We start from the raw sequence: 26273 nt of genomic DNA on the forward strand, positions 1-26273 counted from the left end.
TTTAAAGCGGTACAATTATAGAAAAGCATATAACATGGGTATAATTTTAATCGTATGGATCCACAGAAAAAAAACATGTAATTTTTACCGCAAAGTGTACAGCGTGAAAACAAAACCTTCCAAAATTTGCTACATTTCTGTCTTCTTTTCAGTTTCCCCACATAAATATTTTTTTTTTTGGTTGCTTTAAAAAACTCTGTATCATACCTTTCTCCTTGCTCAGATAGGGAAATCTTCCAGCAGAAGGTGGGCATTTCCCACCAGGCATCACTGAAGCACCTCACATCGTTGCTGCGCTATGATAAATAGAAGACCTCAAGCTTTGTGCAGCAGCTTTCAGTCTGTGCTTCTTTCAGTGAAGTTCTGTTCAGCTTTTAGTCTGTGCAGCTTAGTCTGTGCAGCTGCTTTCAGTGAGGCTCTGTGCAGCTGTCAATCAAGCTCAGTGCAGAGAAACACTTCCTGAGTTTGGTCTCCTGCCATTACAAGCAAAAGTTATTTATTTGGCATAAGGAATCAAATATTTAAAAAATCATGTTTAATGACAGTGCCCATTTAAGGCCAAAATGGGCTTGGTCTTTAAGTGGTTAACCCTAAATGCCACCAGAAAAATAAAGACAGTCAACATATATTCTCCAATGGATTATGCATTATGGTTTCTGAAAATACTGTACTTGCTATTTTGTTAGAGAACTGTGCACTTTACAAATGTACAAAATAGTTGTTTGGGCTTAAAAAATAAATAAAATAAAATAAAAGACTCTGACAAGACACAAAATTTGGTAAAATAGGAAACAGATGGCATTCGGATGGTATGTGTGGTGCATGTGGAACAACAAAATCTGATGTAGCTGATGTGTGGGAGGAAGAAAAAAGACCTCACACTTACACACAAGGAATCATGGGACTTGTAGTTCAGGCCCCTTTGACACTACCGTTATTCTCCTGTAAAAACCTCCATCATGAACTCCCGTCAGAAAGTCCATAAAACGACTGTCAAAAAATCTCATTCGTGTCAATGTTATTTTTTGATCATCCTTTAGCATCAGATATGTCCCGTTGTGACTAACGTCCGTTATTTTTGACGGGGCAAGTAACGGTGCATGCACTAATTTTTGTCCCGTCAAAAATAACAGTGGAATAAAGGACGTTAAAATTTTAACATTGACGTCTATGGGATGTTCACAAATGACATCTGTTATTGTCCGTTATTTTTATGTTCTGTTATGATCCGTTATTGCTACTGAGCATGCTCAGCATCACAACCAGGAAGTTACATGGAAATAAAATAAAGGACATTAAATAATGGATTATAACGGGTGATAACGGATGGCACATGTCCGTTATTTTGACAGAATGTCAGTCAAAATTGGTCATCAGTTATTATCCATTGTATTCAGTTATTTCATCCATTATTTCATGACACGTTATTGCAGAATAACGGGTGCCAGAATGCAGGAACATAACGTTAGTGTGAAAGGGGCCTTAAGAGAACTGACTCCAACAGGAAATAGGCAGTTCCCAAAAAGATAGCCTCAGCGTTATGGTAATCTTTCAACACAGCCATTTAGCCCCAAGACAAGCACGGATCTTTCCTGAACATGTCCAATACTGTCTGGCAAGTACATACTAAAATCACCTTATGGTGGAGAACCCCTTTAACTGTTTATTTACAATTTTTTTTTTTATGCAATTGAGGCTTCTAAAACTTCTTTTCATCGAGGCCTCAGAAGACAAAGGTAATGCCTTTAACCTGTTGGGGACGAAGGGCGTATGCATACGCCCTTGCCTCCTGGTACTTAAGGACGAAGGGCGTATCCATACGCCCGTGGGAATTTCGGTCCCCGCCGCGCGCCGGGCGGGGACCGGACCGGGATGACTGCTGATATCTATCAGCAGGCACCCCGTGCAAATGCCCAGGGGGGTCCTTAGACCCCCCATGTCAGCAATCGGCGCAAATCGCAAGTGAATTCACAATTGCGATTTGCGCCGATTCCGGATCATTACGGGTCTATGGTGACCCGGAATATAAGGGGGATCGCGGGTGTCTAAGACACCCACGATCCCCCTGAAGCGATAGGAGTGAGGTGGCAGGGGTGCCACCCCTCCTATCCCTGCTATTGGTGTCTAGACGCGACCACCAATAGCAGATCGGGGGCGGGGGGCTTTACTTTCGTTTTCCCCGTCCTGCCCACCCACAATAGGCGGGCCAGAATGGGGAAAACGAAGAGGAGCGGCGCCGAAGATCACTTACCCGTCCAGAGGCTGCGGGTGACGGAGATTGGTGGGCAGCGATGGAGATCTGCAGGCGGCGTGCGGCAGAAGAGGACGTCTCCCTGGATGCAACGGGAAGCCATTGAGTTGACTAGCAACATCTAGAGGGCTACAGTCTGAGACCACTATAGTGGTCTCTAGACTGTAGCCCTCCAGATGTTGCAAAACTACAACTCCCAGCATGTCCAGACAACTGTTTGCTGTGTGGACATGCTGGACATTTGTAGTTTTGCAACAGCTGGAGGTCTACAGTTTAGAGACCACTGCACAGTGATCTCTATACTGCCCTCTAGATCTTGCAAAACTACAACTCCTAGCATGCCCACACAGCTGTTTGCTGTCTGGGCATGCTGGGAGTTGTAGTTTTGCAACATCTGGAGGTCCACAGTTTGGAGATCACTGTTCAGTGGTCTCTAAATTGTAGCACTCCAGATGTTGCAAAACTGCAAATCGCAGCATGCCCAAACAGCAAACAGCTGTCTCGGCATGCTGGGAGTTGTAGTTGCGTACCTCCAGCTGTTGCATAACTACATCTCCCAACATGCCCTTCTGTGATCAATACATGCTGGGAATTGTAGTTTTGCAACAGCTGGAGGCACACTGGAACCTAACTGAAGGTTTTCCAACCAGTGTGCCTCCAGCTGTTGCAAAACTACAACTCCAAGCATGCTGGGAGTTGTAGTTTTTAAACAGCTGGAGGTTGCGCCCCCCCCCCCCCATGTGAACGTACAGGGTACATTCACACGGGCAGGTTTACAGTAAGTCTCCTGCTTCAAGTATGAGCTGCAGCAAATTTTTCGCCGCAGAACAAATTCCTAGCGGGAAACTCACCATAACCCGCCAGTGCGAATGTACCCTAAAAACACTTCACTACACTAACATCTAATAAAGAGTTAAACACTACATATACACCCCCTTACACTGCCCCCCCCCCCCCAATAAAAATGGAAAACGTATTGTACGGCAGTGTTTCCAAAACGGAGCCTCCAGCTCTTGCAAAACAACAACTCCACGCATTTCTGGACAGCCACTGACTGTCCAGGCATGCTGGGAGTTTAGCAACAGCTGGAGGCACCCTGTTTGGGAATAACTGGCGTAGAATACCCCTATATCCACCCCTTTGCAATCCCTAATTTAGTCCTCAAATGCGCATGGCGCTCTCTCACTTCGGAGCCCTGTCGTATTTCAAGGAAACAGTTTAGGGTCACATATGGGGTATTTCCGTACTCAAGAGAAATTGCACTACAAATTTTGGTGGGCTTTTTCTCCTTTTACCCCTTGTGAAAAGGAAAAGCTGGGGTCTACACCAGGCTGTTAGTGTAAAAAAAAACGTTTTTACACTAACATGCTGGTGTTGTCCTTTACTTTTCATTTTCACAAGAAGTAAAAGGAAAAAAAGACCCCCAAAATTTGTAACGCAATTTCTCCTGAGTACGGAAATACCCCATATGTGGGCGTAAAATGCTCTGTGGGTGCACAACAAGGCTCAGGAGTGAGAGCGCACTATGTACATTTTAGGCCTAAATAGGTGATTTGCACAGGGGTGGCTGATTTTACAGCGGTTCTGACATAAACCCAAAAAAATAAATACCCACATGTGACCCCATTTTGAAAACTACACCCCTCATGGAATGTAATAAGGGGTATAGTGAGCATTTACGCCCCACAGGTGTCTGACAGATTTTTGGAACAGTGGTCCGTGAAAATGAAAAATGTAATTTTTTTGTTTGCACAGCCCACTGTTCCAAAGATCTGTCAAACACCAGTAGGGTGTAAATGGTCACTGTACCCCTTATTACATTCCGTGAGGGGTGTAGTTTCCAAAATGGGGTCACATGTGGGGGTCCACTGTTCCGGCACCACAGGTTTTTTTTTTAAATGCACATGGCCCCCCCACTTCCATGCCAAACAAATTATCTCTCTAAAAGCTCAATGGCGCTCCTTCTCTTCTGAGCATTGTAGTTCGCTCACAGTGCACTTGACGTCCAAACATGGGGTATTTCCATACTCAGAAGAAATGGGGTTACAAATTTTGGGGGGCATTTTCTCCTATTACCGCTTGTAAAAAAAAGTAAAATTTGGGGAAAAACCAGCATTTTAGTGAAAAAATTTTTTTTTTCATTTACACATCCGACTTTAACAAAAAGTTGTCAAACACCTGTGGGGTGTTGAGGCTCACCGTACGCCTTGTTACGTTCCTTGAGGGTTGTAGTTTCCATAATAGTGTGCGATGTGGGGGGGTTTTGCTGTCCTGGCACCATAGGGGCTTCCTAAATGTGACATGCCCCCCAAAAACCATTTCAGAAAAACTCACTCTCCAAAATCCCATTGTTGCTCCTTCGCTTCTGAGCCCTCGAGTGCACCCGCCGAACACTTGACATACACATATGAGGTATTTTCTTACTCGAGAGAAATTGGGTTACAAATTTTGAGAGGATTTTTTTCCTTTTACCCCTTGTAAAAATTCTAAAACTGGGTCTACAAGAACATGCGAAGGGCGTATCCATACGCCCGTGGGAATTTCGGTCCCCGCCGCGCGCCGGGCGGGGACCGGACCGGGATGACTGCTGATATCTATCAGCAGGCACCCCGTGCAAATGCCCAGGGGGGTCCTTAGACCCCCCCATGTCAGCAATCGGCGCAAATCGCAAGTGAATTCACAATTGCGATTTGCGCCGATTCCGGATCATTACGGGTCTATGGTGACCCGGAATATAAGGGGGATCGCGGGTGTCTAAGACACCCACGATCCCCCTGAAGCGATAGGAGTGAGGTGGCAGGGGTGCCACCCCTCCTATCCCTGCTATTGGTGTCTAGACGCGACCACCAATAGCAGATCGGGGGCGGGGGGCTTTACTTTCGTTTTCCCCGTCCTGCCCACCCACAATAGGCGGGCCAGAATGGGGAAAAGGAGCGGCGCCAAAGATCACTTACCCGTCCAGAGGCTGCGGGTGACGGAGATTGGTGGGCAGCGATGGAGATGGACGTTCCTTGAGGGTTGTAGTTTCCATAATAGTGTGCGATGTGGGGGGGTTTTGCTGTCCTGGCACCATAGGGGCTTCCTAAATGTGACATGCCCCCCAAAAACCATTTCAGAAAAACTCACTCTCCAAAATCCCATTGTTGCTCCTTCGCTTCTGAGCCCTCTAGTGCACCCGCCGAACACTTGACATACACATATGAGGTATTTTCTTACTCGAGAGAAATTGGGTTACAAATTTTGAGAGGATTTTTTTCCTTTTACCCCTTGTAAAAATTCTAAAACTGGGTCTACAAGAACATGCGAGTGTAAAAAAAAATGAAGATTCTGAATTTTCCCTTCACTTTGCTGCTATTCCTGTGAAACACCTAAAGGGTTAACACACTTACTGAATGTCATTTTGAATACTTTGAGGGGTGCAGTTTTTATAATGGGGTCATTTATGGAGTATTTCTAACCAGAAGACCCTTCAAATCCACTTCAAACCTGAACTGGTCCCTGAAAAATTCAGATTTAGAAAATTTTGCGGAAAATTGCTGCTGAACTTTGAAGCCCTCTGATGTTTTCCAAAAATAAAAACATGTCAACTTTATGATGCAAACATAAAGTAGACATATTGTATATGTGAATCAATATATAATTTATTTGGAATATCTATTTTCCTTACAAGCAGAGAGCTTCAAAGTTAGAAAAATGCAAAATTTTCAAATTTTTCATGAAATTTTCAAATTTTTCACCAAGAAATGATGCAAGTATCAACGAAAAATTACCACTAACATAAAGTAGAATATGTCACGAAAAAACAATCTCGGAATCAAATTTATAAGTAAAAGCATCCCGGAGTTATTAATGCTTAAGTGACAGTGGTCAGATTTGCAAAAAATGCTCCAGTCCTTAGGGTCATAATGGGCTCCGTCTCCAAGGGGTTAATAAAGCCCATCCTCAAATTAAAGGGGTTATCTAAAAGAGGGATGGTACTACCTTTCCTCACTCCGAAGCGCTCCACTTCCACCTTTAGTGTCATCTGAGACGAGTCTAATCTATTGTGAGCATCACGTGGGCAAAACCACACTCACACGTGTTGGCCAATGATAATGATAATTGGCGCAACAGTGTACCCATCCAAGGAGATGAGCCCAAGGCAGAAGTAAAATGCCAGGGTGCGAGGAAAGGTAATACATTTACTGCCACTGGAAAACCCCTTTATAAGTAATTTACCTTTTATGTGTCTCCTGAACTCTCTTTAGCATAACATAGGTAGAAAAAAAAAAAATTCCATTATGTCGCTAAGCCAGAAAAGCTTATAATGCTTTCTGTGAAAATTGCCTCCCCAGTTGTACCTTAACAACTCTGGGGCTGTCTCCCAGTTTAAGAAGTACTGATATAAACTAACTTCATTTTCGATTGCCTCCTTTCCTTCCAATGTTACAACACATTCTCTTAAAGCAGTTAGCGGTAATTGGAATAAATAACTAGAAAAGCACTTGGCAAATAAACAGCATTTTTGTGTGTTTGCCTATTGTGTTAATAAAGAGGCCAAAGCGAGCTTGCTATGGCAGAGAACCAACAAACTGAGTAAACCCCAGTGCAAAACAAAAGCTAGCATTTTTAATTAAATATACTTTTCATTTCTTTGATTTGGAACGTATCTTTTCTGCTTTTCGCTTGTGGGATTTCTTGTTTGCATTAATAAGTTGGACTTTAATTTGTAAACTAGACAGTCACACTCTGGCAACGCTTATCATAGTTGACATATGTTTTTATAGTAATTAATTTGGCTTTGTGTTGGCATGTTTTTAATAAAGTCATTGTTCCGTACTGGGAAGACTGGTCTGACTGGCTGTCTTATGGGATGACGATTGGCTAATTACACGGTAGGTTCTAGTCTCATCAGTTAATCGGAACATACAGTTACTGTTTAAATATTTGCCTCGATTGCCCTCCATAAAAGGTTTGAGCAGGGTACATATTCGCTGTGCTGTCAAGCGGTCAGAGGACTGTGATGAACTATGTGGGAATAGGCTACTAAATGAACTATGTGCTGAAGGCTACTAAATTATTACCTTAAAGGGGTACTCCACTTGAAAAAATTTTTTTTTTTTTTAATCGACTGGTGCCAGAAAGTTATTTAGATTTGTAAATAACTTCTATTTAAAAATCTTAACCCTTCCAGTTCTTATCAGATGCTGTATACTACAGAGGAAGTTCTTTTCTTTTTGAATTTCCTTTCTGTCTGACCACAGTGCTCTCTGCTGACACCTCTATCCATTTTAGGAACTGTCCAGAGCAGAAACAAATCCCCATGGAAAACCTATCCTGCTCCGGACAGTTCCTAAAAGGGACAGAGGTGTCAGCAGAGAGCACAGAAAGGAAATTCAATTCAAAAAGAAAAGAACTTCCCTTGGAGCATACAGCAGCTGATGAGTACTGGAAGGGTCAAGATTTTAAATATTAGTACAAATCTGTTTAACTTTCTGGCACCATTTGATTTAAAAAAAAAAATTCTAGGGAAGTACCCCTTTAACTCAAATACACAAGGAAAGGAATCATCTAATTATAGGTACGTTCACACAGATTTGATGTGCAGGATTTTCTGCTGCAGATTTCAATGTAAACTGAATGACTGAGCACAGCTTCTATTCTGCAGCTACAAATCCTGCGCTTTAAATCTGCTCAGCATCCTGTATGTGTGAATGTACCCTAAAAGAAAAAAAAATACCAGTGTCTATCTCTTCTATCAAATTCTAAATCGATATATACAAAACTCACACTGTGTGTGTGTGTGTGTGTGTGTATATGTATGTATGTGTGTATGTATGTATGTATGTTCCAGCATCACGTACAAACGGCTAAAGATATTAACATGAAACTTGGCACACATGTTACTTATATGTCAGCAACAAACATAGGATACGTGCTTTAACCCTTACTCACCCCCATTTGCCAGGGGTGGGGTTTATGTTTAAAGTCCCATACAAGTCTATGGGAAATATATGTTACTGCATAACTTCCAAACGGCTGGAGATATTTTGATAATACTTGGTCACGTTACTTATAAGAGGAGGACGGGATAGGAGGACGGGATAGGAGGACGCGATGGGAGGACCGGGATAGGAGGACCGGGATAGGAGGACCGGGATAGGAGGACCGGGATAGGAGGACCGGGATAGGAGGACCGGGATAGGAGGACCGGGATAGGAGGACCGGGATAGGAGGACCGGGATAGGAGGACCGGGATAGGAGGACCGGGATAGGAGGTCGGGATAGGAGGTCGGGATAGGAGGACGGGATAGGAGGACGGGATAGGAGGACGGGATAGGAGGACGGGATAGGAGGTCGAGATAGGAGGTAGAGATAGGAGGACAGGATAGGAGGTCGTGATAGGAGGTCGTGATAGGAGGACGAGATAGGAGGACGGGATAGGAGGACGAGATAGGAGGACGGGATAGGAGGTCGGGATAGGAGGACCGGATAAATGGACTTGATAGGAGGACGGGAAAGGAGGACGGGAAAGGAGGATGGGAAAGGAGGACGGGAAAGGAGGTCGAGATATGAGGACGGGAAAGGCGGACGGGATAGATGGACGGGATAGATGGACGGGATAGATGGACGGGATAGGAGGATGGGATAGGAGGACGGGATAGAAAGACGGGAATAGGAGGTCGAGATAGGAGGTCGAGATAGGAGGACGGGATAGGAGGACGAGATAGGAGGACGAGATAGGAGGACGGGATAGGAGGTCGGGATAGGAGGTCAGGATAGGAGGTCGAGATATGAGGATGGGATAGGAGGTCGAGATATGAGGATGGGATAGGAGGTCGAGATATGAGGACGGGATAGGAGGTCAAGATATGAGGACAGGATAGGAGGACAGGATAGGAGGACAGGATAGGAGGTCGGGATAGGAGGACGGGATAAATGGACTGGATAGGAGGACAGGATAGGAGGACGGGAAAGGAGGATGGGAAAGGAGGTCGAGATATGAGGACGGGAAAGGAGGACCGGATAGGAGGACCGGATAGGAGGATGGGATAGGAGGACGGGATAGGAGGACGGGATAGGAGGACGGGATATGATGACGGGATAGGAGGTCGGGATATGACAACAATATATGGAGGACGGGATATGAAGTCAAAAGCTTCCTCCTTTGTTTATTTTCCTTCCCAACAAGGATTAGGAAGGAAAAAACCGAGCAATGCCGGGTACTCAGTTAGTGTATAAATGAAAACTAGGTGACACCAACATGGTCACCATTACAGGTAATACAGAGGTTGTGACCCAGCACTGCCAGACTCTTAAATAGCAAAGCTGGCAGTTAAGTTAAGATTTCCCAATAGCCCTTAAGGGAACTTTAAAGGGAAACTGTTACTTGTTTTATGCTGTCAAAATTGTGACGCATCACTCTAGGCCAGCAGGATGAGGTGCAGCTGCAGGGACTGTCCCCTGTGACTTCTTACCTAGGCCCCAGTGACTTCTCCCTGCTTACCTTGATTGATCTCAACCTATACCCAAATAGGGAGAGAACAATAAGGGCTGGCAGCTGGGGCCTGTCCCAACGACCCATGGTAAATTTTTCCAGAAAAAATGCCATGAGTAAAACCATCCTTATGGCAACTATACGGCAAATTTTGGTCAGTTTCCTGGTTCAGCCTAACCATGCCATTCTTCAATAAAAATAGTAAGACTATTCAGCAGCTGGGACATTAAAATGGTGTTTTATTGGTTATGCAAATAGCATGAATGAGAACATAGGCATGTATGCACTGACCTTCTCTGTGGCTATTTAGGGCTGTCGGCAGTTTTAATACCACAAGCCTTCATCTGTATAGACATATGTAGGATTTTATAGGGAAAATTTCAGCACCTTGTTCCGCTCTATTAAAATTCACAGTTTTATTGTAGATCCATAATGCAGGACACCATAGATATCAGGTACAGCAGTGTTTGATAAAAACGTTGTCTGATTGATAGCAATACACCGCACCTATGTCTCCCCATTAAAGAATTTAGGAAGCTACGATGCCAGTAAATGCTGTCTGCAATTCTTCTTACATGGCATATAGATTTTTTCCTCATTTTCCATAAGACTGAGCACCTTGGCAGGATCGCATGTTTCTTTCCACATGCCTATGCCTGTCTATGTTCCGTGACTGACATCAACAGTGCCGGATTCTGTGCCTTGTTCTATATAGATTGATAGCAATGCTTTATGGATCTATATTAAAACTGTGAATTCTAATACCCTAAGCAAGATGCTGGACTGTTCCCTATGAGGCTATGTTAACACACAGTATTTTGGGCAGTTTTTTTTAGCCATTCACCACCCGTTTTTGGTAAAAAGGCCAAAATAGTATCCAATTTTTAACCCCTTCAGGACCAAGCCCATTTTGGCCTTAAGGACCAGAGCGTTTTTTGCACATCTGACCACTGTCACTTTAAACATTAATAACTCTGGAATGCTTTTAGTTATCATTCTGATTCCGAGATTGTTTTTTCGTGACATATTCTACTTTAACATGGTGGTAAATTTTTGTGGTAACTTGCATCCTTTCCTTGTGAAAAATCCTAAAATTTGATGAAAAATTTGAAAATGTAGCATTTTTCTAACTTTGAAGCTCTCTGCTTGTAAGGAAAATGTATATTACAAATAAAAAAAAATTTTATTCACATATACAATATGTCTACTTTATGTCTGCATCATAAAAGTGGCGAGTTTTTACTTTTGGAAGACACCAGAGGGCTTCAAAGTTCAGCAGCAATTTTCCAATTTTTCACAAAATTTTCAAACTCACTATTTTTCAGGGACCAGTTCAGGTTTGAAGTGGATTTGAAGGGTCTTCTTATTTGAAATACCCCACAAAAGACCCCATTATAAAAACTGCACCCCCCAAAGTATTCAAAATGACATTCAGTCATCATTTTAACCCTTTAGGTGTTTCACAGGAATAGAAGCAAAGTGAAGGAGAAAATTCACAATCTTCATTTTTTACACTCGCATGTTCTTGTAGACCCAATTTTTAAATTTTTACAAGGGGTAAAAGGAGAAAATGTATACTTATATTTGTAGCCTGATTTCTCTCGAGTAAGCACATACCTCATATGTCTATGTAAAGTGTTCGGCGGGCGCAGTAGAGGGCTCAGAAGGGAAAGAGCGATAAGGGGATTTTGGAGAGTACGTTTTTCTGAAATGGTTTTTGGGGGGCATGTTGCATTTAGGAAGCCCTTATGGTGCCAGAACAGCAAAAAACCCTCACATGGCATACCATTTTGGAAACTAGACCCCTTGAGGTACGTAACAAGGAATAAAGTGAGCCTTAATACCCCACAGGTGTTTCACGACTTTTGCATATGTAAAAAAAAAAAAAAAAATTTCCACTAAAATGTGTGTTTCCCCCCTAATTTCACCTTTTTGCAAGGGTTAATAGCAGGAAATACCCCCAATATTTGTAACCCCTTCTCTTCTGAGTATGGAGGTACCCCATAAGTTGACCTGAAGTGCACTATGGGCGAACTACAATGCTCAGAAGAGAAGGAGTCATATTTGGCTTTTTGAGAGCAAATTTTGCTCGGGGGGCATGTCGCATTTAGGAAGCCCCTATGGTGCCAGAACAGCAAAAAATATCCACATGGCATACCATTTTGGAAACTAGACCCCTTGAGGAATGTAATAAGGAATAAAGTGAGCCTTATTACCCCACAGGTGTTTCACGACTTTTGCATATGTAAAAAAAAAAAAAAAATTTCCACTAAAATGTGTGTTTCCCCCCTAATTTCACCTTTTTGCAAGGGTTAATAGCAGAAAATACCCCCCAAAATTTGTAACCCCATCTCTTCTGAGTATGGAGGTACCCCATAAGTTGACCTGAAGTGTACTATGGGCGAACTACAATGCTCAGAAGAGAAGGAGTCATATTTGGCTTTTTGAGAGCAAATTTTGCTCTGGGAGCATGTCGCATTTAGGAAGCCCCTATGGTGCCAGAACAGCAAAAAAAACACACATGGCATACCATTTTGGAAACTAGACCCCTTGAGGAACGTAACAAGGGGTACAGTGAGCATTTGCCCCCCACTGGTGTCTGACAGATCTTTGGAACAGTGGGCTGTACAAGTTTTCATTTTCATGGACCACTGTTCCAAAGATCCGTCAGACACCTGTGGGGGGTAAATTCTCACTGCCCCCCTCATTACATTCCGTGAGGGGTGTAGTTTCCGAAATGGGGTCACATGTGGGGTTTTGTTTTTTTTGCGTTTGTCAAAACCGCTGTAACGATCAGCCACCCCTGTGCAAATCACCTCAAATGTACATGGTGCGCTCTCCCTTCTGGGCCTTGTTGTGCGCCCCCAGAGCACTTTGCGCTCACATATGGGGTATCTCTGTAGTCGGGAGAAATTGCGTTATAAATTTTGGGGGGCTTTTTTCCCTTTTACCTCTTGTGAAAATGTAAAGTATAGGGCAACATCAGCATGTTAGTGTAAAAAATAAAAAATGTTTACACTAACATTCTGGTGTAGACTCCAACATTTCCTTTTCACGAAGGGTTAAAGAAGAAAAAGCCCCCCAAACCTTGTAACGCAATTTCTCCCGAGTACAGCGATACCACATATGTCGCCCTAAACTGTTGCCCTGAAATACGACAGGGCTCCAAAGTGAGAGCGCCATGTGCATTTGAGGCCTAAATTAGGGATTTGCATAGGGGTATTCTACGCCAGTGATTCCCAAACAGGGTGCCTCCAGCTGTTGCAAAACTCCCAGCATGCCTGGACAGTCAACGGCTGTCCGACAATACTGGGAGTTGTTGTTTTTCAACAGCTGGAGGCTCCGTTTTGGAAACAGTGGTGTACCGGACGTTCTTATTGGGGGAGGGGGGCTGTGTAAGGGTATGTGTATATGTAGTGTTTTTAACTTTTTGTTTTATTTTGTGTTAGTGTAGTGTAGTGTTTTTAGGGTACAGTCACATGGGCGGGGGATTACAGCGAGTTTCCCAGCGCAAAATTAGCTGCATCTCAAGATGCGAGAAACCCACTGTAAAAGCCTCGCCCATGTGAATGTACCCTGTACATTCACGGGGGTGGCGGGGCGGAGGGGGGCTTGCATCAGTTGTTGCAAAACCACAACTCCCAGCATGCATGGTCTGTTAGTGCATGCTGGGAGTTATAGTTTTGCAACAGCTGGAGGCACACAGGTTAGGAAACACTGAGTTAGAAACAATGTTTCCCAACCAGTGTGTCTCCAGCTGTTGCAAAACTACAACTCCCAGCATGCCCAGACAGCTGAAGGGCATGCTGGGAGTTGTAGTTCGGCAACATCTGAAGGGCCAGATGTTGCTTAACTAAAACTCCCAGCATGCCTGGATAGTCAGTGCATGCTGGGAGTTGTAGTTTTGCAACAGCTGGAAGAGCACAGATTGGAGACCATTATACAATGGTCTCCAAACTGGGGCCCTCCAGATGTTGCAAAACTACAACTCCCAGCATGCCCAGACAGCCAAAGGCTGTCTAGGCATGCTGGGAGTTGTAGTTTTCAGACTCCTAGAAGCAGCAGTGAAGATCTTCACTGCTGCCTCTGAGGACTACATACTTACCCGTCGCTGCTCGTCCACGTGGCCGGTCCTGCCGCTGATCCTCGGTCCTGCCGCTGCTCCAGGTAAGTCCGCCGGTCCCCACGTGTTCCCCCCCCCGAATGCCGCAGGTCCCCGCGAGCCCCTGCAGCCTTCGTCCCCCGTTCTGCCCGACTTCCAGGGGCGGGCAGTGCGGGGGATCTGAACTTTCACCCCAGATCACTGTGATTGGTCCACAGGGACCAATCACAGTGATCGCTGACCAGGACCATCAATTGATGGTCCTGGGGGTGAAGCAGAAGTTGTCCCCTGCTGGAAACAGCGGGACTTCTGCCAGTTAACCCGTGCGATGCTGCGCATCGCCGGGTTAACTGAGTGTCATTTATAAACGCCGGGATGCGCGAACGCACTGCACAACCCGGCGTTTATATATGACATTCTGCGGGAAGGGGTTAATATTGAGTTCAGCTGAACATAAATATTAGGGCCGTAAAATGAAGTAGCATGTCCTTTTTTGGCTATTTTTTGTATTTGCAGCCTTTGAAAGTTTTTGCTAATTTTTTTTTAAATGTGTGAACATAGCCTAAGTAGGATTTTATACAGCGGCACGGAGGGGGCCTAATACTATACAGGGGCACAAGGGGGGGGGGCTAATACTATACAGGGGCACGGAGGGGGCCTAATACTATACAGCGGCACAGAGTGGGCCTAATAATATACAGGGGAACGGAGGGGGTAATAGTATACAGGGACACGGAGGGGGCCTAATACTATACAGAAGCACAGAGGGGGCTAAATACTATACAGAAGCTCAGAGGGCGCCTAATATTATAGATTAAGGAACAGAGAGAGAGGTATACTACTATAGGGGGGCATAGAGGCGAGTTCAACAACTATATGGGCATAACAACTATATTGGGGCACAGAGGGGCCTAACTACCATATTGGGCCCAAATTGAACACTATTAATGTGTGGGGCTATACAGATAGGAAGTTTGTATAGAGTTGAGGATGGTGCTGGAACAAGGAGTCTAAAATGTTTGTCTGGCAAATTCTGCAGGTTTGTGGCAGGTGACAAAGCCTTCATGATGGTTTGTGCCGGATGGAGAAGAAAAGAAAAAGTGATAGAGAAGAAGTCTTCTATGCTTAAAATTGTACGTGAGTAGGCAAATCTGCTTAAACAGGCCCCTCACCTCGCCAAAGCGGAGCAGACGGGAGAGGAGAAAGTGCCACCACTGAATTAAGAGAGCCTGGGAGGGAGACTTTCAAAGTTTTTATAGGTAAAGGTTAGGTGGCAACGGTATATCTAAGTACTGCAATATAAGATATATACTTAATCTGCTGATCCTGAGTTACATTCTCATCCTCTATACTCTGTTGTACTCCCAGGACTGTCCTCACTATTCTGCTGGTGTGGAGTGAGTCACTGTATAAATACATTTAATTACTGATCCTAAGTTACATCCTGTATTCCACCCCAGAGCTGCACTCACTATTCTGCCGGTGGAGTCACTATGTACATACATTACATTACTTATCCTGAGATATATGTACTGATCCTGAGATATATCCTGCATTATACTGCAGAGCTGCACTTACTATTCTGCCGGTGGAGTCACTATGTACATACATTACATTACTTATCCAGAGATATATGTACTGATCCTGAGATATATCCTGCATTATACTGCAGAGCTGCACTTACTATTCTGCCGGTGGAGTCACTATGTACATACATTACATTACTTATCCTGAGATATATGTACTGATCCTGAGATATATCCTGCATTATACTGCAGAGCTGCACTTACTATTCTGCCGGTGGAGTCACTATGTACATACATTACTTTACTTATCCTGAGATATATGTACTCATCCTGAGATATATCCTGCATTATACTGCAGAGCTGCACTCACTATTCTGCCGGTGGAGTCACTATGTACATACATTACATTACTTATCCTGAGATATATGTACTCATCCTGAGATATATCCTGCATTATACTGCAGAGCTGCACTTACTATTCTGCTGGTAGGGTCACTGTGTACATACATTACTTATCCTGTACTGATCCTGAATTATATCCTGTATTATACTCCAGAGCTGCACTCACTATTCTGCTGGTGTGGTCATTGTGTACATATATTACATTACTTATCCTGTACTGTACTGAGTAATAGTGGTTTGATAATGTTAAGATCAGGAGATACTTCAGCTGTACATACGTACACACATTGAGTTTTATATATATATAGCAGATAATTATGATCTATAGAACCCACCCTTCTATTTCTAGAAAGTTTTCCAGATGATTAGTGATTTTCCAGATGTGAGTGTATCACAGTTCTTTCAGTTTAGGATTTTTCCATGAAGTTATGTGAGGTTGGATAACAGTCTGCAAGTGTGTATTCTAAGAAGCATGCTGAAAACACTGGAAAATTTCTATGCAAGGTTGAGACAGAGGAAGAAAAATGGTGAATGTTGAATCCTGGCGCACAGATAAATAATGAATGTGAATACTCTGGGGAAGCAGCTTTAATTTGTAAGAAAAAAAAATGTAATGTTAATTATCCTAAAACATTCCAAGTACACCTTCTAAACCACAAAAGAGAATGCAGTGGTAGACCTACAGTAAGCCCTATAGTGCCAACCTCACAATATCACTAGTAGGAGTTTCCCCATAGTGGTAGACATATTGTGGTGTCTACAAGCCTAGCAAGAATTATGTATTAGGCAGGGTGACCAGACATCCCAGTTTTACCAGAAAATATACTACTTTGGGACTGCATTCCCTGTGTCCCAACATTTTTGGGGGAGATGCACAGATGTCCCATTTTTTCTGTTATATCCCATGGTCACTGCTCTTAAAGTGACTGCTGACAACACTGTACTAGAGATGACAGAGATAGCCATGTGCAGCGCTCAGGCATGTCCACTAAAATCCCACCCCTAATGTCAGTGACATCACATCCAGAGGAGAGGATGCAGGAGGATGTCGGCTCAGAGCCCCTGGAACCTGGAGGAGAACAAGCAGGCCGGTAACTTATGTCAGCTTCGGTGCTCCACTACTTCTCTAGTCCAGGGGACTAGCAATAGGTCTCGACCTCAGACCAGAGAAGCAGTAGAGCACTGAAGCGGGGCTGTATATGTCTAGGCAGGGTGACCAGATTTTGATTATATAGGGGCACAGACGGGCATACAACTATATATGGCACAGACGGGCATACAACTATACAGTGACAAAGAATGGGCCTATAACTTTTTATGAGAGCATAGAGGGGGGCTTACAATTTTGTATGGGGCACAGAGTGACCCACAACTATATATGTGCACACAGTGGGGGCCTACAATTATATGGCGGCACAATGTGGACATTATTACTGTGTGGGGAATACACATGGAGAGATTGTATAGTTGAACTGGAGAAAAGAAGCCTAAACTTTTTGTCTGGCAGGTTCTGCGGAGACATGTCTTGACCGGGAGAAATTTTCATGCCAGTCTAGGCAGGATAGTGAAGAAAAGGAAAAGTGAAAGACGTCAATTAGAGAAGACATCAACTGTGAGTCATTGGATGTAACTGTAAACACTTATGCAGTGGTATCTACCACTATATGGTCACTGGATGTGAAAGTATTTGCAAATTGTAAGGGTGAATATGTATTACTTGTGGGTGTTCCCCTTTTTTTTCCCACCCTGGTATTAGGGTATATCTATTTAAGGCACAATATATGAAGCTTAAACTCATCTGAATAAAGGTTGTTACTATATGTGCTCTCTGCCAAAATGACCCCATTTAATGAACAAAAATAAACAAAACAAGGGTTGTTCACTGTTGAGGGCAAAGCTAAACGACAAGTCTGACAGTGCTGCTCCTGTAAAAACAGTGTATACCTCTATCCAAATCCTGGATGAGCTCCTCTTTTAGAATCGCTTGAAACCTCTGCACAGATAACATACAATGTATAACATCCCACAATATAGACAGCAAAATTGGAGTCTTCATGACCTCCCTTATGGTGCTTGCCCACGTTGTGACTGCCACGTGTTCAAAACCATGGCCACATGCACTTGTCAATGGCTGCACAATTTTCCCAGAAAAACTGCAAGATTACCAGGAATAAATCACATGACTATCCCAGATGAAGCAGCAAGGGAACATTTAAAGGGAAATTGACAACTGGTTCACCAGCACTAAACCCAATTCACAGAGTTAACCGGATTACAATCATCTAATACTCACCTGGATCCATGCTGCTGTTACTAAGATAAACTATGAATTATATACTATGCTTTGCGCAATGGAGGCGGGACCCAACATACCCAGCATCCCCGCTTTCTTCCTCTGCTCCAATATGCCCATCCAATTTGCACTCGCATGAGTGAAGGGGATCTTATGAATATTTATGAAGTGAGCGGTCATATAAGGGCAGAGGGGGTGGTGGCAGGGATGCTGGGTATGCTAGGTCCCACCTTCACTGCACGAAGAAGGCGATTAACATATTACCAATGGAGGCTAGTACATTGTGTACCTCTATTATTGTGGATCTCTGGTGTTATAGGGGTTATGCAGGAATATAAAGAAAGAGCTAGTTTCTTTCAAAAAAAAAAAAATGTTCCCTGTTTGTCTCCAGGATGGAGTCAATGGAGCCAAGTTGTAATACCACACCCAACCTGGAAACAGGTGTGGAGCTGTTTTTGAAAGAAATTAGTTCTGTCTATTCCTGGATAACACTTTTTTTTTTCTTTTTTAAAGCACATGGCTACTGACAAGACTCAGGTTCATCAGAGGGGTGGCCCTTGGACTAAGCACTAAATTTAGCTTGTGATGCATATTAAATATGAATATTGAGGACTTGTAGAATAGTCATGAAGCACAGGGCTTATGTGTAACCAGATATCCAGCTATAGAAAACCCAAGTATCATCAAAATTCTGTACTAACCAGCATCTGTTCATAGAGGGCTCTGAAAGGGTAAGGCTTGTAACTATTGAATATGTGCAAGATATTTCAAGCTATTAATATTAGTCATAAAAAGACAAAAGGTAAAAGGTTCAAGCATTCTTGTTTCTATGGTGACATATACTGAGCACGAACAGCTGAATCGTCCTATCAATCGCCAGGATCCTAGATGCCGAGGCTAAAGCTTACAGATGTCTCTTAGAATAATGCTACAGCCAGGCAGATACACAATTCCGCATTCCAGTACTCCACCCAAATATCACAGCTCTCCTGTCACTTTCCTATTTTAGCTTCACTTTTTTCTAGCTACTTGAATGTATAGTCAATATATCAAGAGATTTTTAAGTCGTAGGCCCAGATTTTTCAATTTGCCTGAAACCAAAACTGTCTGGTTTTGTCTATAACAACCAATCACAGCTCGGCTTTTATATCTTGCAGACTCTGGTGAAATGAAAGCTGAGCTGTGATTGGTTGCCATGGGTAAAACCAGAGTTTTGGCTTGAGGCAGATTGGTTGATTTTGTTGTCAGGCAGATTGAGTAATCTATTAAAGCAGCACTCCGGTGAAAGTTTATCCATTGTGTTATGGTTAGTGTAGTCTGAGGGGGCAGTGCCTTACACAGGGATTAAAGAACATCAATAGAAGGATCATGCACCAATTCTTGAGCCCTTAATTAGGTGTAACAGTGTAAGGGCTTGTTCATACTATGTAATTTTCTCCATCTGTACCCAACCCCCATGTTCTGCTCACATTGGCAAACCGCCGCTACAAGCAGCCACACAGGCACCTGCAAGTAACTGCACGCACTTGTAGTGTACTCACAGACATCTCAGAGCAGCCGCGATGTCTGAGTACACTGCGCAAGCGTGCGGCAACTCGCTTGTCCCTGTGTGGCTGCTTGTAGCAGTAGATTGCCACTGCGAGGAGCACACAGGAGTTATGAATAGCTGGAGGCACACCTAAGGTGGAAGGAGACTGGGGGGGGGGGGGACATTACGTGAAAGGGTGGGTGGGTCTGGATGGGACTGGTGACTCTAGTTTGAGTTATTCTAAAAAAAACAAAAAACAAAAAAAAAAATTAAAAAAGGGTTCATAATTCAATACATTCATTGAGGCCATCTGGCACCAGATATTTGAGTTTATAAATCCAGAAGGCTTTACGCCTGTTTAACACAACTTGTCTATTATCCTGGTCTTCTGGAATTTGTTCGATAGGGGTAAAGCTGAGGTAGGAAAAGTCCTTATTGTGTTCTTCTGATAGGTGTCGTGAGACACAGCGTTTCAAATAGCCCACACTGCAGTTGTGTCTATGTCCATTCAGCCTCTTCCTCAGTGTCTGGGCCGTCCTGCCGATATAGTGGAGACCACAGCGACATTCTATAAGATACACCACGCATGTGGATCCACAGTCCAGGTGTGTTTTTATATTAAATACCGAGGATATGTTCTTTGATGTGAACGTTTTTATGCCATGTACAATGCTCTTGCAGCACAACAGCCTTTGTTACCATATTTGTATGCTCCTGGGAGGGTTGAAGTTTTTGCTGTCTTATTTTTTCTCAAGCGTCTTGGCGCTAGAATGTTTTTAATGGTTTGAACTAGGGATCGACCGTAATTGATTTTTTAGAGCCGACACTGACACCCCGTGAACTTTCAGGCCGATAACTTATACCGCTATTCCGTGCATTTTATTTCCCCCCCCCCCCCAATATCCTTGGTAAAATTAAGGTGCGTGTGTGTGCGGGTATACCCTTATAAACTGTTTCTGGCCCCACAGAAGCCACCGCAGAACAATGATTCAAAGTGGGCGCTTTAAATAAAAAACTGCAACGGCTTTTGAGGGGCCAGAGACCGCCGCCGCTGCCCGATTGCCTCTCCCTGCGTATCCTTTGGCCAGAGACTGCCGCCGCATTGCCTCCCCCATCCCCAGTTCTATAATTACCTATTCCCGGGGTCCACGCTACTTCTGGCTCCGGCGGCGTCCTGAGCGGTCACTGTGCGCTGGGCCACTGACGGTGATGTCGTGTTGAGGACGTCACTCGTCATTGCGCAGCGCACAGCAACAGCGCAGGACGCCGCAGGAGCCAGAAGTAGCGCGGACCCGGGGAACAGGTAATTATAAAACCGGGTTTGAACTCTTCGGAAGGTTGGTCCGGGTCTTTTGGGGATAAGGTTCTTGAGGATGGGATTCAAGAATAATAATCCCCAGTGTTTTTCTAGAATTTTTCTGATAAGATGGTGGTCTTAATTATAGGTCTTGATGAAATTGTAAGAATGTGTTTGGTTGGGTGTTCTTTCAATGGGTTGATTTGATGGTAATAGAGTTTTTGTAGGGCTGGATCTAACGATTATTTTAATAATCGATTAGTTGACGATCATTTCATCGATTATTCGAAAAAAACATCAAAATGCCAAAAAAAAGGGGTTCAGCTGATTCTACATGAAAAATCATGTGCAATGGCCATATTAAAAGTTTCTAGCATGTGATGTGACCAAACAGCAGCAATTTTGGACTTATATTTTTTCATGTTTACGCCGATTGCTGTACAGCATTATTAATGATCCTGTACAGAAACCAGCGTAAATTTGATATTGCTGCATAGGTAACTGTCTGAACTACTAAAATAAAATGTTAATGATTTACTATCATTTAATCTTAATAGTTCAGACAGTTAGCCATGCGGCAGTATCAGATATGTAAAAAAAAAAAAGTATTTTAACTTTTTTTGTATAGCAAAAGGAAAAGGGGGAGCTAATTTTTTTTGGGGGGGAACGGTTTACTTAAATTTTTTTTAACTTTACACTTTTTATATAGCACTCCTATACACATGGGGTATGTGCAGACTGCAGAGCATTGCACCTAACCCATATCTGTAGTACAGACCCTCTAGTACTACAAACACTAGGGTGCAAATGCTCTGCACCCCCCCCCCCCCCCATGTGTATAGCAGTGTATATGTACTACATAAACACTGCTTTACCCATGGGGGTATGTGCAGAGCATTGCATCCTAGTGTCTGTAGTACAGACACTAGGATGCAATGCTCTGCACATACTTCCATATGTATAGCAGTATGCACTGCACACCGATATAAACATAGGGGTATATGCAGTGCATTGCACCCTTGTGTCTGTAGTACAGACACTAGGATGCAATGCTCTGCACATACCCCCATGTGTATAGTAGTGTAAGTGTGTACTACATACACACTGCTATAAACATGGTAGTATGTGCAGATCATTGCATCCTAGTGTCTGTACTACAGACACAAGGGTGCAATGCTGTGCATATACCCCTATGTGTATAGCAGTGTGTGCAGAGCATTGCACCCCTGTATCTCTAATATAGACACAAAGGTGCAATGCTCTGCACATGCCCCCATGGGTATAGCAGTGTGTATATATATATATATATATATATATATATATATATATATTATATATATATATATATATATATATATATATATATATATATATATATACATATACATATACATATATATACACACATACACACACACACACACACTGCTATACCCATGGGGGGGTATGTGCAGAGCACTGCACCCTAGTGTCTGTAGATGACACTAGGGTGCAATGCTCTGCAGATACCCCCCATAACGGAATTAGTCAACAACGAATGCCGTTATCAAATGTAATCAATTTTATCGAATAATCATTGCAGCTCTAGTTGTTTGTTCCACTGCTATGTTGGAGGTATAGGCTTTTTTAGGATTCTGGGAGGGTAATTTTTCTGCAGGAATCTCTTTTGTAAAAACTTTGATTGCCTTCTGTAGTCCCCATTATTAGTGCAGTTTCTGCGAATCCTCCTGTATTGGCTAAATGGTATATTCTTGGAAAAGCCATTTTCTGTGGTGTGCGCTATGAAAGTCCAAAAAACTGTTCATATTGACTTTCTTAAAGTGTAGGAAAGTAATGACTTTTCCTTGTTGATGGCTAACATTAAGATCCAGGAATACCACAGATTTTGGGTCCAAAGTGGGGGAGAATTCTAGTCCCCATTGGTTGTCGTTCAGGTGGTGGATGAAGCAATGGGCTAGGTCCTGATTTCCCTTCCAAATGATGAACAAATCATCAATGTACCTTTGTAGTACTTGATGTGAGGTATGAAGAACAGGGAATTGAATATAAATTCAGTTTCAAAAATGCCCATCAACAAATTTCTGTAACTGAGGGCTACTCTTGTCCCAATGGCTGTCCCTTTTTTTGGTGATAGACGGAATTGTTATAGGTAAACACATTATGAGTGAGTATGAATTCAAGTCCATTTAGGAGGAAGGATATTTGTTTTTCTTTTCGTTTATTGGCTGCTCGTAGATAATGGGCTGTGGTTTTTAGAGCCAAATGGTGTGCAATATTAGAATATAAAGAAGTAACGTCAAGGGTGAGAAAAAGATAAGTCCTGTTCCCATGGGAAGTGTAACAGATCTCATTGCACAAACATCACCTGAATTTGACAATACTCCGGTCCTGACATTCCAGAGCCATTTGCATGCCTGGACCTCACATAATTCCCACTTTGATATGTTTTAGCCATTCATATAACAACACCTGGACAGAATGAGCAATGTTAACTTATCTTTTTTACACATCTTACCATCTATTCTCATGCCACTCTGCTATGCACATACATGAATATAAATGTAAGACATGTTATGGCTACAAACCCATACACTTTTTACTGGCTGTTTTGAGCAGTCTGAAATATGTCATATTTTGTGCCACATTATTACGACCCCCTCCCACCCCCGATTCTTACAACCCTTACAGTACAATATAATAGCAGAGGCTTGTGTCATTTTAAAAATACCTTTTTATCATTTTTATCATGTTTCTACATGAGACAGAACCCCCATTTTTTCTGTGCTTCCTTTCTTTCATAGTTTCGAGAAAAGACGTCTTAGAGGCGATCTGATTACAATGTAGAAATATATGAATGGACAATACAGATATCTTCTTAGTGATCTTTTTATACCTAGGCCGGTAACCATAACAAGGGGGCATCCTCTACATTTAAAGGAAAGAAGGTTTCACCTTCATCACAGACAGAGATTCTTTACTATGAGAGCAGTGAGACATGGCCTGGATGTTTTTCTAAGAGTAATAACATTAGAGTAGGTTATGGATACTAGATTATGGAAATAGAACGTTGATCCAGGGATTTATTCTGATCGCCATATTGGGCTCGGGAATAAATTTTACCTCTGTCATGGGGCAATTGGCATCCAACTCTTTCAGGGGTTTTTGCCTTCCTCTGGATCAACACCGCCTCATGCGGTGGTCGACATGAGCTATCAAGCCGGAGAGACTGGGCCTCGTACGGGAGATGGCGGGGGGAGGGGCTTCAGCGGTTGGACCCCCCCACCGCGTTCTGAAACTTATCCCCTATCCTTAGGAGAGGGGATACGTTTTTCAATCCTGGTCTACTCATTAAACAGCCATGTGAACGTCCCTGTAATTTAGAAATAAATACTTTTGACATGTCAGACAGACATCAAAAGTTTTGATCACTTGGATCAGGTTCTGAACACTTAGACCCCGAGCGATCAAAACTGTTGACATGTCTTCCTGACATTTTTCTAAATGACAGGGACACTTTAAGTCTAGAGTCCAATGGGAATAACAAATATTTTGGAAATATCTCTCCAGAATTGATAATGCTCCCATTGTAGTAGACTGTAGCCATGCTGATATTAAAAGGACAACTATTCATCTGAATGGCCATCATCAATACTTTAAGAGTCCCTGTACTTGATAAGACAACTATTTTATTCATTTGGGATCCAAGTAATTTAAACATTAATAACTTATAACAGTGGTCTTTGACCTTGGCTGGTAGTGCAAAACTAACACTCCCAGCATGCACTGACAGTCAATAGAGTAAGCTCTATTTATAAGAGAAGATACAGTTTCAAAATTGCAACACATTGGTGGAGATTTATCAAAACCTGTCCAGAGTCAAAGTTGCTGAGTTGCTCATAGCAACCAATTTGATTGCTTGTTGCATTTTTCGGAGGCCTTTTCCAAAAAGAAGGAAGCGATCTGATTGGTTGCTATGGGCAACTCAGCAACTTTTCCTCTGATTTCATAAATCTGCCCCATTATGTTGAGCAAAACAAAAATGAACACAATGATAATATTGTGTGATATTGTATGTGTCCCCCTATAAAATGTACATTCACATTACAAAAGAGTAGTGCCTGAATAGTGTGATTTTCTAAAATCCTTATGGGTGTAAACACTAGTCAGTCATGTGTCCATACTGATTACAACATGCGGCTCTGATATATGTAATTCCACCCTTGTTCAACACTGTCCATATGTACATCATATGCTGACTATATAAACATAATGGCACATCACACTAATGTTTATAGTGTTTGGACAGCAGTGAACAGAGCTGGACTCACTTTAGATCATACATAGTTAGGTGTGTTTTATTGTTCCAAGGGAAAACATTCTACATCATTTTGTTATTTTGTTTAGATTAAACTGCATTAAATACTACATTTAGACCAAAGAGATATCACATTTAGATACTGAGACCATGACCTACTATTGGTAAAGGATGTTAATCTTAGCTATAACACAATCAGATATAGTATAGCTGAGTTTGTCAGATGGAGCAGAGCTGAGGGCGACATGGCGTAACTCGTCATGATATCACAATGCGTTTTCTGATGCCTTATACAAGACCAAAATGAATATAATGAATATGCAAAAAAAAATTAACTGCTAAATTCAGCTCTGCTACATCTTCATGTTTATGACATTATACATATCAGCTATAGAACTTACTTTGGTTCCCAGCAAGATCCTAATATCTAGTGTCTGCTTTCGTTGCTCCAGAATGCTGAGAAGATGCTCCTGGAAAACTCCAATCTTGGTGAAGAAGTGGTCATTGTGCCAACATCCTTCAATATTGTCAAAGTCAACCCCCAAAGCCAGGAGAAACTTGACGCTCCTTGGATCCAGGGCGATCTGCTGTGGCCGACAGAGCAGAGACGTCCTTGAGCGCTCATCCAGAATGGTCAAATGAAGCACTTTACCTGAGCGAACAGCCACCAAGGCAGCTGTTAATCCAATGGGTCCGGCACCCACCACTAAGACAGATACCTTTGCTCTCCATTGACGGATTCCATCCATGCTCACCTTGACCACAATGTACACAAGGACAACTATTAGCGTGTTTATTGCTGTATTCATAGCAAGACGCTCTTGAGCCTCTTGCCCATCGTCTAGGTGACCTTTTACCCTCTCCATCCTTTCAGATGCAGCTGCTCCAGTTCTTTAGTATCTCAGTCTCCCAGATTTGCACCATACAGCCTTCATTTGGAACACCACGCAGCCACAAGCTTGTGTTAGATGATTCATAATCAAATGCCTGAGTCAGTCGGATCAGATACTATCTCTCTCCATAAAAAAAAGCTGGTTGCATATTTGCTGGCGTCCCTGTCATGAGAAAAGAGACAATGATTA

The 26273-nt window shown here is 42.9% G+C and overlaps 1 protein-coding gene across 2 annotated transcripts in view; it reads right to left on the reverse strand.

Moving 5' to 3' along the window:
- LOC130276570 (uncharacterized) overlaps positions 1-26273 on the reverse strand; it is a 103735-nt gene that overhangs the window by 42781 nt on the left and 34681 nt on the right. For both annotated transcript variants that reach the window (XM_056526115.1, XM_056526116.1), the window contains exon 2: positions 25593-26246. In XM_056526115.1, the coding sequence (XP_056382090.1) occupies positions 25593-26057 (465 nt within the window). In that variant the 5' untranslated portion in view covers positions 26058-26246. The remainder of the gene's footprint in view (positions 1-25592; positions 26247-26273) is intronic.

Source organism: Hyla sarda, chromosome 6 (genome assembly GCF_029499605.1).
Source record: "Hyla sarda isolate aHylSar1 chromosome 6, aHylSar1.hap1, whole genome shotgun sequence".
NCBI lineage: Eukaryota > Metazoa > Chordata > Amphibia > Anura > Hylidae > Hyla > Hyla sarda.